This window comes from Conger conger, chromosome 5 (genome assembly GCF_963514075.1).
Source record: "Conger conger chromosome 5, fConCon1.1, whole genome shotgun sequence".
Lineage (NCBI taxonomy): Eukaryota > Metazoa > Chordata > Actinopteri > Anguilliformes > Congridae > Conger > Conger conger.
The window spans coordinates 1,356,894-1,371,893 of NC_083764.1; the positions used below are offsets into that span (position 1 = coordinate 1,356,894).

General features: G+C 49.2%; 1 protein-coding gene across 1 annotated transcript in view; it reads left to right on the plus strand.

Moving 5' to 3' along the window:
• The window catches only part of atad2b (ATPase family AAA domain containing 2B), a 51,468-nt gene that overhangs the window by 5,263 nt on the left and 31,205 nt on the right, over positions 1-15,000 (plus strand). Inside the window, exons 5-17 of the mRNA XM_061242874.1 lie at positions 2,646-2,742; positions 3,147-3,273; positions 3,725-3,889; positions 4,564-4,639; positions 7,708-7,809; positions 8,155-8,266; positions 9,120-9,235; positions 10,498-10,672; positions 11,126-11,214; positions 11,985-12,144; positions 12,383-12,473; positions 12,990-13,286; positions 14,883-15,000. The exon at positions 14,883-15,000 is cut by the window's right edge and continues 21 nt beyond it. Of these exons, the coding sequence (XP_061098858.1) occupies positions 2,646-2,742; positions 3,147-3,273; positions 3,725-3,889; positions 4,564-4,639; positions 7,708-7,809; positions 8,155-8,266; positions 9,120-9,235; positions 10,498-10,672; positions 11,126-11,214; positions 11,985-12,144; positions 12,383-12,473; positions 12,990-13,286; positions 14,883-15,000 (1,725 nt within the window). The remainder of the gene's footprint in view (positions 1-2,645; positions 2,743-3,146; positions 3,274-3,724; positions 3,890-4,563; positions 4,640-7,707; positions 7,810-8,154; positions 8,267-9,119; positions 9,236-10,497; positions 10,673-11,125; positions 11,215-11,984; positions 12,145-12,382; positions 12,474-12,989; positions 13,287-14,882) is intronic.

Genomic DNA, 15,000 nt, shown 5'->3' on the forward strand with positions numbered 1-15,000 from the left:
AGGGACACTTCGACACAGCCCGGGCGGGGGATCGAACCGGCAACCCTCCGACTGCCAGACGACTGGTCTTACTGCCTGAGCCATGTCGCTATGACACTGCAGCAGCCCGTTCCTGTAGGCCGGAGTCCGTTTCAGGATTTCGGGGCCCCCTCCTGTCAGCATTGGCCGGCCTGACATGCATACCTCTGTCCTGCAATGAGGTTTCCCACCCTGCTGCTACGTCTACTAATGCATTATGGGTAAAGGCATGTTTGTTCCCATGGTGCACAGTGGAGAGTCAGCGACTGCAGGTTGGCTGTTAGGTGACGTGTGTTATGCTGTGTCGAGTGGAACAGATGGCGGACAGATTTGTGATCTCTGGGAGCTCAATGCACAGGGCGTGCTGATTGGACCAGAAACGGGAGCCCCCACTTCCTGTTTGTCTGCAGCTGCCATGTGCTGTTGGATAGAGCAGGGCGAAGAGCCCCATCAGAAGAGTGTTCATTATGCGGGCATTTCACTGCTCTTGTACAGTGTGCACAGGAGTGTGTGTGTGTGTGTGTGTGTGTGTGTGTGAGTGTGTGTGTGTGTGTGTGTGTGTGTGTGTGTGTGTGTGTGTGTGTGTGTGTGTGTGTGTGTGTGTGTGAGAGGGGCACATGGCCTGTGAGCTGCTCTGATGTGTGCGCAGGCCGTGAGTCTCAGTGGGAAGTGCGCAGGCTGTGAGTCTCAGTGGTAAGTGCGCAGGCTGTGAGTCTCAGTGGTAAGTGCGCAGTGAGTCTCAGTGGTAAGTGCACAGGCTTTGAGTCTCAGTGGTAAGTGAGCAGTGAGTCTCAGTGGTAAGTGTGCAGTGAGTCTCAGTGGTAAGTGCACAGGCTTTGAGTCTCAGTGGTAAGTGCGCAGTGAGTCTCAGTGGTAAGTGCGCAGGCTGTGAGTCTCAGTGGTAAGTGCGCAGGCTGTGAGTCTCAGTGGTAAGTGGTAAGCTTAGTAAAAGGAGACTTGGGGGGTAAATGGTAAATGGTTGGCATTTATATAGCGCCTTTATCCAAAGCACTGTACAATTGATGCTTCTCATTCACCCATTCATACACACACACACACACACACACACCAACGGCGATTGGCTGCCATGCAAGGCCAACCAGCTTGGGGGGGTTTGGTGTCTCACTCAGGGACACTTTGACACACCCAGAGCGGGATCCAAGCGGCAACCCTCCGACTGCCAGACAACTGCTCTGAGAGTTGTCTGTACATACTGACTGAGGCTAGACTGAAGCTGATTGCTGAGAGTTGTCTGTACATACTGACTGAGGCTAGACTGAAGCTGATTGCTGATAGTTGTCTGTACATACTGACTGAGGCTAGACTGAAGCTGATTGCTGATAGTTGTCTGTACATACTGACTGAGGCTAGACTGAAGCTGATTGCTGATAGTTGTCTGTACATACTGACTGAGGCTAGACTGAAGCTGATTGCTGATAGTTGTCTGTACATACTGACTGAGGCTAGACTGAAGCTGATTGCTGATAGTTGTCTGTACATACTGACTGAGGCTAGACTGAAGCTGATTGCTGATGGTTGTCTGTACATACTGACTGAGGCTAGACTGAAGCTGATTGCTGATAGTTGTCTGTACATACTGACTGAGGCTAGACTGAAGCTGATTGCTGATAGTTGTCTGTACATACTGACTGAGGCTAGACTGAATCTGATTGCTGATAGTTGTCTGTACATACTGACTGAGGCTAGACTGAAGCTGATTGCTGATAGTTGTCTGTACATACTGACTGAGGCTAGACTGAAGCTGATTGCTGATAGTTGTCTGTACATACTGACTGAGGCTAGACTGAAGCTGATTGCTGATGGTTGTCTGTACATACTGACTGTGAGGCTGAAGCTGCTCTGTGTGAGCAGAATTTACCTGCAGCTGAACTTCATGGAAATTCATGTTCAGATAACACAGGCTGGATGAACCCTACAGGTACATGCGTGTGTGTGAGTGCATAGTCTTAAATAACGTGCTGTGTGTATGAATGTGAGAATAACTGTGTGTGTGTGTGTGTGTGTGTGTGTGTGTGTGTAAGAGAGAGTAACTGTGTGTGTGTGTGTGTGTGTGAGAGAGAGAGAGAGAGAGTAACTGTGTGTGTGTGTGTGTGTGTGTGTGTGTAAGAGAGAGTAACTGTGTGTGTGTGTGTGTGTGTGAGAGAGAGAGAGAGAGAGAGAGAGTAACTATGTGTGTATGTGTGTGTGTGTGTGTGTGTGTGTGTGTGTGTGTGTGTGTGAGAGAGAGAGAGAGTAACTGTGTGTGTGTGTGTGTGTGTGTGTGTGTGAGAAAGAGAGAGAGTAACTGTGTGTGTGTGTGAGAGAGAGAGTAACTGTGTGTGTGTGTGTGTGTGAGAGAGAGAGAGTAACTGTGTGTGTGTGTGTGTGTGTGTGTGTGTGTGTGTGAGAGAGAGAGAGAGAGAGAGTAACTGTGTGTGTGTGAGAAAGAGAGAGAGTAACTGTGTGTGTGTGAGAGAGAGAGAGAGAGAGAGAGAGAGAGTAACTGTGTGTGTGTGAGAAAGAGAGAGAGTAACTGTGTGTGTGTGTGTGTGTGTGTGTGTGTGTGTGTGTGTGTGTGAGAAAGAGAGAGAGTAACTGTGTGTGTGTGTGTGTGTGTGTGTGTGCAGCACAGCGGAGGCAGTGTTGCAGGAGATGGATAATATCAGCAGTATTCGGCAGAACCGGGAGGTGGAACGTCTGCGCATGTGGACCGACACAGAGCTGGTGAGCCCGCCCCTAACCCCGCCCCTAACCCCCTCCTAACCCCACCCCTAACCCCGCCCCTAACCCCACCCCTAACCCCGCCCCTAACCCCCTCCTAACCCCCTCCTAACTCCACCCCTAACCCCGCCCCTAACCCCCTCCTAACCCCCTCCTAACTCCACCCCTAACCCCGCCCCTAACCCCCTCCTAACCCCGCCCCTAACCCCCTCCTAACCCCGCCCCTAACCCCCTCCTAACTCCACCCCTAACCCCCTACTCATGTAACGGTTGTATAACGGTTGTATAACAGTTGTATAATGTTGTTTAACGGTTGTGTAGTGGTTGTATAACGTTGTTTCACTGTTGTTTAATGGTTGTATAACGTTGTATAATGGTTGTTTAATGGTTGCTCATGGCGGCTGCAGGAGAACATGGACATGTACTCTCGGGTGAAGCGGCGGAGGAAGTCTCTGAGGCGGAACGCGTACGGAATGCAGACACATCACAAGGTGCTGAGCAAGGGAGAGGAAGAGGAAGAGGAGGGCACAGAAGGTATACACACACACACACACACACACTCGCACACTCACACTCACAGACACACACTCACACTCACACACTCCTGCACACACACACACTCACACACACACACACACACTCGCACACTCACACTCACACTCACACTCACACTCACACTCACAGACACACACACACACACTTTTTCACATCACATGATGGCTCTTCCTCCCGCTCATGCCTGTGTGAGCATCATGTGATGAGCTCATCTTTTAGCCATCCAATAGCTGTGACTTTCACTAAACTAATAATGGGTCTAATAATGGGAATATGGGAGTAATAACAGGAATATGAGAACAATATCGGCAATATGAGCCTAATACTAATGGTATTATGGGAATAATGGGATTGAATGGAAATAATAATGTGTTCCTAAAGTGAAGGGAATTATAATTGTGATGTGTTTCCGGTTCCTGGTCTGTCTCAGAGTCTCATGAGGAGGAGGAAGAGGATGATGATGATGAGGTGGAGGATGATGAGGATGATGAAGATGATGAAGGGGACGAGGCAGAGGAGGCGGGGGAGGAGAACGACAGGCCTTACAACCTGCGGCAGCGCAAGACCGTGCAGCGCTACGAAGCCCCGCCCATCGGTACACACACCTGTACACACCTGCACACACTACACACCTGTACACACTACACGACATGGCTCAGGCAGTAAGAGCAGTTGTCTGGCAGTCGGAGGGTTGCCAGTTCGATCCCCCGCCCGGGCTGTGTCGAAGTGTCCCTGAGCAAGACACCTAACCCCCCAAATGCTCCTGACGAGGTGGTCGGCGCCTTGCATGGCAGCCAATCCCTGTCAGTGTGAGTGTGTGTATGAATGGGTGAATGAGAAGCATCAATTGTACAGCGCTTTGGATAAAGGCGCTATATAAATGCCAACCATTAACCATTAACCATTACACACCTGTACACACCTGTACACACTACACACCTGTACACACCTGTACTCACCTGTACACACTACACACCTGTACACACCTGTACACACTACACACCTGTACACACCTGTACTCACCTGTACACACCACACCTGTACACACTACACAACTGTACACATCTGCACACACCTGCACAGACCTGTACACACTACACACCTGTACTCACCTGTACACACTACACACCTGTACACACCTGTGCTTACCTGTACACACCTCCACACACCTGTACACACCTGTACACACCCTATACACACTGCACACCTGCACACACCTGTATATACTACACACTTCTACACACCTGACTCTTCCCTCTCCTGCTGCAGAGCCAGTGAGCAGGAAGCAGAGTAAGGACGCGTTGTTCGCCCCCCACAGATCCCCTGCACGCCGGAGCCACATCAGGTGTGTGTGTGTGTGTGTGTGTGCGCGCGTGTGCATGTTGTATGACCCCTGTGCGAGTGTGTGTGTGTGTTGTATAACCCGTGTGTGTGTGTGTGTATTGTATGACCCTGTGTGTGTGTGTGTGTATTGTATGACCCTGTGTGTGTGTATTGTATGACCCTGTGTGTGTGTGTTGTATGATTCTGTGTGTGTGTTGTATGACCCTGTGTGTGTGTGTTGTATGATTCTGTGTGTTTGTGTGTTGTATGACCCTGTGTGTGTCTGTTGTATGACCCTGTGTGTGTTTTAGGGTAAAGAAACACTGTGTGTTTTATGGTAAAGAAACACTGTGTGTGTGTTTTTAGGGTAAAGAAACACTGTGTGTGTGTGTTTTAGGGTAAAGAAACACTGTGTGTGTGTTTTAGGGTAAAGAAACACTGTGTGTGTGTTTTAGGGTAAGGAAACACTGTGTGTGTGTGCGTTTTAGGGTAAAGAAACACTGTGTGTGTTTTAGGGTAAAGAAACACTGTGTGTGTGTTTTAGGGTAAGGAAACACTGTGTGTATGTGTTTTAGGGTAAAGAAACACTGTGTGTGTGTTTTAGGGTAAAGAAACACTGTGTGTGTGCGTTTTAGGGTAAAGAAACACGGTGTATGTGTGTTTCATGGTAAAGAAACACTGTGTGTGTGTTTTAGGGTAAAGAAACACTGTGTGTGTGTTTTAGGGTAAGGAAACACTGTGTGTGTGTGTGCGTTTTAGGGTAAAGAAACACTGTGTGTGTTTTAGGGTAAGGAAACACTGTGTGTGTGTGTGTGTGTTTTAGGGTAAAGAAACACTGTGTGTGTGTTTTAGGGTAAAGAAACACTGTGTGTGTGTGTGTTTTAGGGTAAAGAAACACTGTGTGTGTGTTTTAGGGTAAGGAAACACTGTGTGTGTGTGTGTGTGTTTTAGGGTAAAGAAACACGATGTATGTGTGTTTTATGGTAAAGAAACACTGTGTGTGTGTTTTAGGGTAAAGAAACACTGTGTGTGTGTTTTAGGGTAAAGAAACACTGTGTGTGTGTTTTAGGGTAAAGAAACACTGTGTGTGTGTGTTTTAGGGTAAAGAAACACTGTGTGTGTGTTTGTGCGTTTTAGGGTAAAGAAACACTGTGTGTGTGTTTTAGGGTAAGGAAACACTGTGTGTGTGTGTGTGTGCGTTTTAGGGTAAAGAAACACTGTGTGTGTGTTTTAGGGTAAGGAAACACTGTGTGTGTGTGTGTGTGTGTGTGTGTGTGTGTGTGTGTTTTAGGGTAAAGAAACACGATGTATGTGTGTTTTATGGTAAAGAAACACTGTGTGTGTGTTTTAGGGTAAAAAAACACTGTGTGTGTGTTTTAGGGTGAAGAAACACTGTGTGCGTGTTTTAGGGGAAGGAAACACTGTGTGTGTGTGTGTATGTGTGTTTTATGGTAAAGAAACACTGAGTGTGTGTTTTAGGGTAAAGAAACACTGTGTGTGTGTTTTAGGGTAAAGAAACACTGTGTGTGTGTTTTAGGGTAAAGAAACACTGTGTGTGTGTGTTTTAGGGTAAAGAAACACTGTGTGTGTGTTTGTGCGTTTTAGGGTAAAGAAACACTGTGTGTGTTTTAGGGTAAGGAAACACTGTGTGTGTGTGTGTGTGCGTTTTAGGGTAAAGAAACACTGTGTGTGTGTTTTAGGGTAAGGAAACACTGTGTGTGTGTGTGTGTGTGTGTGTGTGTTTTAGGGTAAAGAAACACGATGTATGTGTGTTTTATGGTAAAGAAACACTGTGTGTGTGTTTTAGGGTAAAGAAACACTGTGTGTGTTTTAGGGTAAAGAAACACTGTGTGTGTGTTTTAGGGTAAAGAAACACTGTGTGCGTGTTTTAGGGTAAGGAAACACTGTGTGTGTGTGTGTGTATGTGTGTTTTATGGTAAAGAAACACTGAGTGTGTGTTTTAGGGTAAAGAAACACTGTGTGTGTGTTTTAGGGTAAAGAAACACTGTGTGTGTGTTTTAGGGTAAAGAAACACTGTGTGTGTGTGTTTTAGGGTAAAGAAACACTGTGTGTGTGTTTTAGGGTAAAGAAACACTGTGTGTGTGTTTTAGGGTAAGGAAACACTGTGTGTGTGTATGTGTGTGTGTGTGTGTTTTAGGGTAAAGAAACACTGTGTGTGTGTGTGTTTTATGGTAAAGAAACACTGTGTGTGTGTTTTAGGGTAAGGAAACACTGTGTGTGTGTGTTTTAGGGTAAGGAAACACTGTGTGTGTGTGTGTTTTAGGGTAAAGAAACACTGTGTGTGTTTTAGGGTAAGGAAACACTGTGTGTGTGTGTTTTAGGGTAAGGAAACACTGTGTGTGTGTGTGTGTGTGTGTGTGTGTTTTAGGGTAAGGAAACACTGTGTGTGTGTGTGTGTGTGTGTGTGTGTTTTAGGGTAAAGAAACACGGTGTATGTGTGTGTGTGTGTGTGTGTGTGTGTTTTAGGGTAAAGAAACACGGTGTATGTGTGTGTGTGTCTTAGGGTAAAGAAACACTGTGTGTGTGTGTGTGTTTTAGGGTAAAGAAACACGGTGTATGTGTGTGTGTGTGTTTTTTAGGGTAAAGAAACACGGTGTATGTGTGTGTGTGTGTGTTTTAGGGTAAAGAAACACTGTGTGTGTGTTTTAGGGTAAAGAAACACTGTGTGTGTGTTTTAGGGTAAGGAAACACTGTGTGTGTGTGTGTGTGTGTGTGTTTTAGGGTAAAGAAACACTGTGTGTGTGTGTTTTAGGGTAAAGAAACACTGTGTGTGTGTGTGTGTTTTATGGTAAAGAAACACTGTGTTTTAGGGTAAAGAAACACGCTGTATGTGTGTGTGTGTGTGTGTTTTAGGGTAAGGAAACACTGTGTGTGTGTGTGTGTGTGTGTGTGTTTTAGGGTAAGGAAACACTGTGTGTGTGTGTGTGTGTGTGTGCGTTTTAGGGTAAGGAAACACTGTGTGTGTGTGTGTGTGTGTTGTAGGGTAAGGAAACACTGTGTGTGTGTGTTTTAGGGTAAAGAAACACGGTGTATGTGTGTTTTATGGTAAAGAAACACTGTGTGTTTTAGGGTAAAGAAACATGCCATCCACAGCAGCGATACGACATCCTCCTCTGATGAGGAGCGCTTTGAGCGACGGAAGAGCAAGAGCATGACCCGCGCACGGAACCGGTAGGTTTTTAGATCCAATCCCTGCGTCCTGTGGGTCACCTGTGTGTTACCTGTGTGTTTGTCCGGGTGTGTGTTACCTGTATGTGTTCAGATGTAGTGTTACCTGTGTGTGTTACCTCTTTTAATGTGTGAGTGTATTACCTGTGTGTGTTCAGGTGTGTTACCTGTTGTTCAGCTGTGTGTGTGTGTGTTCAGGTATGTGTTTTACCAGTTGTTCAGGTGTGTGTGTGTGTTCAGGTATGTGTGTTACCTGTTGTTCAGGTGTGTGTGTGTGTTCAGGTATGTGTGTTACCTGTTGTTCAGGTGTGTGTGTGTGTTCAGGTATGTGTGTTACCTGTTGTTCAGGTGTTTACCCATGAACCTGCGTGCGGAGGACCTGGCGGGTGGGGTTCTGAGGGACCGGGTGAAGGTGGGGGCCAGCCTGGCGGACGTGGACCCCATGAACCTCGACACCTCAGTGAGCTCCATCAATATGTGTACATCCGGATAACATTCAGAGATATGTGTACATCCGGATAACATTCAGAAATATGTGTACATCCGGATAACATTCAGAAATATGTGTACATCCGGATAACATTCAGAAATATGTGTACATCCGGATAACATTCAGAAATATGTGTACATCCGGATAACATTCAGAAATATGTGTACACCCGGATAACATTCAGAAATATGTGTACATCCGGATAACATTCAGAAATGTGTACATCCAGATAACATTCAGAAATGTGTACATCCAGATAACATTTGGGGTTTTAGCTTGATGGAAAATGAGTGTGGTGTATGAACCTTGGTGGTCTGTACTGTATGGCTGCTAGTGTAGCATGGTTAGCTCAGCTAGTTTGCTAGTAAGCATGGTGAAGTGCAGTGAAAGCGAAGGCTGGTAGCAGGTTATCGCTCCCCGATGACGTAACCCTCAAATTCAAAAGTACGTCTTTGCCCTTGGCTAAAGGCGAGTTTGTCTTTAGCTGACTGGTAACGCGTTCGTTCAACAAATATTTGGACAAGTGAGAGGCTGGGGTTCAAATCCCACTTCGGACTCAGGCAATTTCTCACCTGTTACACTAGTGTGGACCTATTCTGTCCTGTTGGCCCCTGCATGTGTGGCCCCTGCATGTGTGGCCCCTCACTCTGACTGTTTCAGAGCTGCACAGGCAGATGTTATACGTCGCTCTGGATAAGAGTGCCTGCCAAATGCCATTAACGTAACGTAATGTAACGTAATGCAGTGTGAAGTGTGTGGTTCAGTTGTGTTATTGGGGTGAGCTCTCTGTGTTTCCGCACTATGTGACCCCCATCTGTCCCAGGTGCGGTTCGACAACGTTGGGGGACTGGGTCCCCACATACAGGCCCTGAAGGAGATGGTGGTGTTTCCTCTGCTGTACCCAGAGGTCTTTGAGAAGTTTAAAATACAGCCCCCAAGGTGAGGTGTCCCAGAGCATGTAACACACGCATCTCTGTTTAACACACGTGTTTCCACATAGAGGCTGTATGTAACACACGCATCTCTGTTTAACACACGTGTTTCCATATAGAGGCTGTATGTAACACACGCATCTCTGTTTAACACACGTGTTTCCATATAGAGGCTGTATGTAACACACGCATCTCTGTTTAACACACGTGTTTCCATATAGAGGCTGTATGTAACACACGCATCTCTGTTTAACACGCGTGTTTCCATATAGAGGCTGTATGTAACACATGTGCTTCTCTGTGGGGGTTGTATGTAACATGTTTCTGTAGAGCCTGTATCTAATATGCATGTTTCCCAGTAGTGGCTGTATGTAACAGACGTGTGTTTCTCCGTAGAGGCTGTATGTAACAGACCTGTGTTTCTCCGTAGAGGCTGTATGTAACGGACGTGTGTTTATCTGTAGAGGCTGTATGTAACAGACCTGTGTTTCTCCGTAGAGGCTGTATGTAACAGACGTGTGTTTCTCTGTAGAGGCTGTATGTAACACACGTGTGTTTCTCCGTAGAGGCTGTATGTAACAGACGTGTGTTTCTCTGTAGAGGCTGTATGTAACATGCGTGCTTCTCTGTGGGGGTTGTATGTAACATGTTTCTCCGTAGAGGCTGTATGTAACAGACCTGTGTTTCTCCGTAGAGGCTGTATGTAACAGACCTGTGTTTCCATATAGAGGCTGTATGTAACACACGCATCTCTGTTTAACACACGTGTTTCCATATAGAGGCTGTATGTAACACATGTGCTTCTCTGTGGGGGTTGTATGTAACATGTTTCTGTAGAGCCTGTATCTAATATGCATGTTTCCCAGTAGTGGCTGTATGTAACAGACGTGTGTTTCTCCGTAGAGGCTGTATGTAACAGACCTGTGTTTCTCCGTAGAGGCTGTATGTAACGGACGTGTGTTTATCTGTAGAGGCTGTATGTAACAGACCTGTGTTTCTCCGTAGAGGCTGTATGCAACAGACGTGTGTTTCTCTGTAGAGGCTGTATGTAACACACGTGTGTTTCTCCGTAGAGGCTGTATGTAACAGACGTGTGTTTCTCTGTAGAGGCTGTATGTAACATGCGTGCTTCTCTGTGGGGGTTGTATGTAACATGTTTCTCCGTAGAGGCTGTATGTAACAGACCTGTGTTTCTCTGTAGAGGCTGTATGTAACAGACGTGTGTTTCTCTGTAGAGGCTGTCTGTAACAGACGTGTGTTTCTCTGTAGAGGCTGCCTGTTCTACGGACCTCCAGGTACAGGAAAGACTCTGGTTGCTCGGGCGCTGGCTAATGAGTGTAGCCAAGGTGACCGCAAGGTGTCCTTCTTCATGCGGAAAGGGGCAGACTGTCTCAGCAAGTGGGTCGGCGAATCAGAGCGCCAGCTCCGCCTCCTCTTCGATCAGGTGAGGTGTATACAGGTGTGTAAAGGTAAATACAGGTGTATACAGGTGTGTACAGGTAAATACAGGTGTATACAGGTGTGTACAGGTAAATACAGGTGTATACAGGTAAATACAGGTGTATACAGGTGTGTAAAGGTAAATACAGGTGTATACAGGTGTGTACAGGTAAATACAGGTGTATACAGGTGTGTACAGGTAAATACAGGTGTATACAGGTAAATACAGGTGTATACAGGTGTGTAAAGGTAAATACAGGTGTATACAGGTGTGTACAGGTAAATACAGGTGTGTACAGGTGTAACACCAAGGTGAATGTGGGTGTGTAAAGGTAAATACAGATGTGTAAATGTAAATACAGGTGTGTAAAGGTAAATACAGATGTGTAAATGTAAATACAGGTGTGTAAAGTAAATACAGATGTGTAAATGTAAATACAGTTGTTTGTCTCCGCAGGCGTACCTGATGAGGCCGTCGATAATCTTCTTTGATGAGATTGATGGCCTGGCACCTGTGCGCTCCAGTAGGCAGGATCAGATCCACAGGTAACCCCGCCCACCACACTGGGCTGCTTCTCCTGCTCCCCAACACCACTGCTCCTTAACACCACTGCTCCCCAACACCACTGCTCCCCAACACCACTGCTCCTCAACACCACTGCTCCTCAACACCACTGCTCCTCAACACCACTGCTCCCCAACACCACTGCTCTTCAACACCACTGCTCCTCAACACCACTGCTCCCCAACACCACTGCTCCTCAACACCACTGCTCCTCAACACCACTGCTCCTCAACACCACTGCTCCCCAACACCACTGCTCCCCAACACCACTGCTCCTCAACACCACTGCTCCCCAACACCACTGCTCCCCAACACCACTGCTCTTCAGTACCACTGAGGGGCGTGTCTCCTGACTGAGGGGCGTGTCTCCTGGCTGAGGGGCGTGTCTCCTGGCTGAGGGGCGTGTCTCCTGACTGAGGGGCGTGTCTCCTGGCTGAGGGGCGTGTCTCCTGACTGAGCGGCGTATCTCCTGACTGAGGGGCGTGTCTCCTGACTGAGGGGCGTGTCTCCTGGCTGAGGGGCGTGTCTCCTGGCTGAGGGGCGTGTCTCCTGACTGAGCGCGTGTCTCCTGACTGAGGGGCGTGTCTCCTGACTGAGGGGCGTGTCTCCTGACTGAGGGGCGTGTCTCCTGACTGAGCGCGTGTCTCCTGACTGAGCGCGTGTCTCCTGGCTGAGGGGCGTGTCTCCTGGCTGAGGGGCGTGTCTCCTGACTGAGGGGCGTGTCTCCTGACTGAGCGCGTGTCTCCTGCAGCTCCATCGTCTCCACGCTCCTGGCTCTGATGGATGGGCTGGACAGTCGTGGAGAGATCGTGGTCATCGGGGCGACCAACAGAATAGACTCTATTGACCCCGCCCTCCGGCGGCCCGGTCGCTTCGACAGGGAGTTCCTCTTCAACCTGCCTGACAAGAAGGTGAGCCAATCAGAGCTGAGCCCTGGTTACAGCCACCCAATCGCAGCTGAGCCCCGGCTAGATCCGTCCAGTCCCAAGGGGTTTTGGCTTTGGTTGAGAAATTGAGAGCTTTTGTAGGGCTTTAGTTGCGGCTGAAAGTGATAGAATTGTTTGGTTGTAAAGGTACAAGGTGAAGAGGGACTGAAAGGGTCAATGCTGTGTGACCCCCCCGTAACACTGTCTCTCTGTCCCTCCCCAGGCCAGAAGGCACATCCTGCAGATCCACACACGCGAGTGGACCCCGCCTCTGGCCCCGCCCTTCTTGGGGGAGCTGGCGGAGAAATGCGTGGGTGAGGTTACAGGGGCGGGGCTAGAGGTTTCTGGGGCGGGACTAGAGTGTACCACTGTGACACGGACGCTCTCTGAGGTTTCTGCTCAAATGTCAACCCTAAACGTGAAATGTAACGCACTAGTTCTCCAACTCTGCTATTGGGGCCGTGTGCCTGCTGTTTCACAGAGGTGTCTGCTGCACTCGCAGGTATTAGTTCATTAGAATTGTCATATTTGTGCTGGACGTTGAGCTGCATGTGTCTCTTACCCCACGCCCAATAAGAAGTGGCTCCACCTAAATCGCAAGGGGTTTCGGCTTCGGCTGAAAGCATTGAGAAAGTTTGGTTGGGTTTTAATAAGTACATCAGTCATTTTGATTGGTTGAAATGGTGTAAGGTTCAGAGTGCCGTAGTGCTTGGGACTGAAATGGTTAATTGATGAATTTGTTGATTGGTGAATGTGTTAAGTGGTTAATTGATTAGAGGGTATTATTTCAGTGTGTTGGGTGTTTGTGTGTTGACGCCGGTGGTTGGCAGGTTACTGCGGGGCGGACATTAAGGCTCTGTGCACGGAGGCGGCGTTGATGGCGTTGAGGAGGCGTTATCCGCAGATCTACGGCAGCAGCCAGAAACTGCGGCTGGACGTGGAGTCCATCGTCCTCGGCCGCCAGGACTTCCAGCGCGCCATGCGGCGCATCATCCCCGCATCCCAGCGTGCACTGCTCTCCCCCGGCCACGCCCTCGCCCCTGAGCTCCGCCCCCTGCTGCAGCGCATGCTGACCGACCTGCAGGATCGCCTCCTGAGGGTGTTCCCCCACGCAGAGCTGCCACACGGTACGACCCCTGACCCCGACCCCCAACCCCCAACACCCTGCAGGATCTCCCTCTCAGCGTGTTCCCCCACGCAGAGCTGCCACACGGTACGACCCCTGACCCCTGACCCCCAACACCCTAACCCTGCAGGATCGCCCTCTCAGCGTGTTCCCCCACGCAGAGCTGCCACACGGTACGACCCCTGACCCCTGACCCCCAACCCCCAACACCCTGTAGGATCTCCCTCTCAGCGTGTTCCCCCACGCAGAGCTGCCACACGGTACGACCCCTGACCCCTGACCCCCAACCCCCAACACCCTGTAGGATCTCCCTCTCAGCGTGTTCCCCCACGCAGAGCTGCCACACGGTACGACCCCTGACCCCTGACCCCCAACCCCCAACACCCTGCAGGATCTCCCTCTCAGCGTGTTCCCCCACGCAGAGCTGCCACACGGTACGACCCCTGACCCCTGACCCCCAACCCCCAACACCCTGCAGGATCTCCCTCTCAGCGTGTTCCCCCACGCAGAGCTGCCACACGGTACGACCCCTGACCCCTGACCCCTGACCCCCAACCCCCAACCCCCAACACCCTGCAGGATCTCCCTCTCAGCGTGTTCCCCCACGCAGAGCTGCCACACGGTATGACCCCTGACCCCTGACCCCCGACCCCAACACCCTAACCCTGCAGGATCGCCCTCTCAGCGTGTTCCCCCACGCAGAGCTGCCACACGGTATGACCCCTGACCCCTGACCCCCAACCCCCAACACCCTAACCCTGCATGATCGCCTCCTCAGCGTGTTCCCCCATGCAGAGCTGCCACACGGTACGACCCCTGACCCCTGACCCCCTAACCTTCCCCACACAGGGACGGTACGCGCTGATACACACCTCCCTCTCTATCCACACTCGCACACTTGTCCCCTCTGTTTCTGTCTCATGTTCTTTCACGCTAGCTATCTATCCCTCCCTCTCTCACACACTCTTGCACACATTCTCTCTGTAGTTGGGCAGCTATTTACTGAAATATATTATAACTGATATTATTATACTAATAAAATGTGACCGATTAATAAGCCTGTGACCGATTAATAAGCCTGTATCATACTGTCCCAGGGAGATGCACTGTTTGGTGAAATGTGTAAATGTGTTGATGTTTGGACTGAGGGTTTGTGGGATGCTTTGTGTCTCAGTGGACTGAGGGTTTGTGGGATGCTTTGTGTCTCAGTGGACTGAGGGTTTGTGGGATGCTTTGTGTCTCAGTGGACTGAGGGATTGTGGGATGCTTTGTGTCTCAGTGGACTGAGGGATTGTGGGATGCTTTGTGTCTCAGTGGACTGAGGGATTGTGGGATGCTTTGTGTCTCAGTGGACTGAGGGATTGTGGGATGCTTTGTGTCTCAGTGGACTGAGGGTTTGTGGGATGCTTTGTGTCTCAGTGGACTGAGGGTTTGTGGGATGCTTTGTGTCTCAGTGGACTGAGGGATTGTGGGATGCTTTGTGTCTCAGTGGACTGAGGGATTGTGGGATGCTTTGTGTCTCAGTGGACTGAGGGATTGTGGGATGCTTTGTGTCTCAGTGGACTGAGGGATTGTGGGATGCTTTCATGCTTTTCAGACGATCAGCTTTTGGAAGACCTGCTCTGCAGTGATGACGAGGATAACTCCGCCCCCTCCATCTACGATCTTGTCCAATCAGGGTCTCCGAAGAAACAGGCCTCCGACACTGCAAGCAA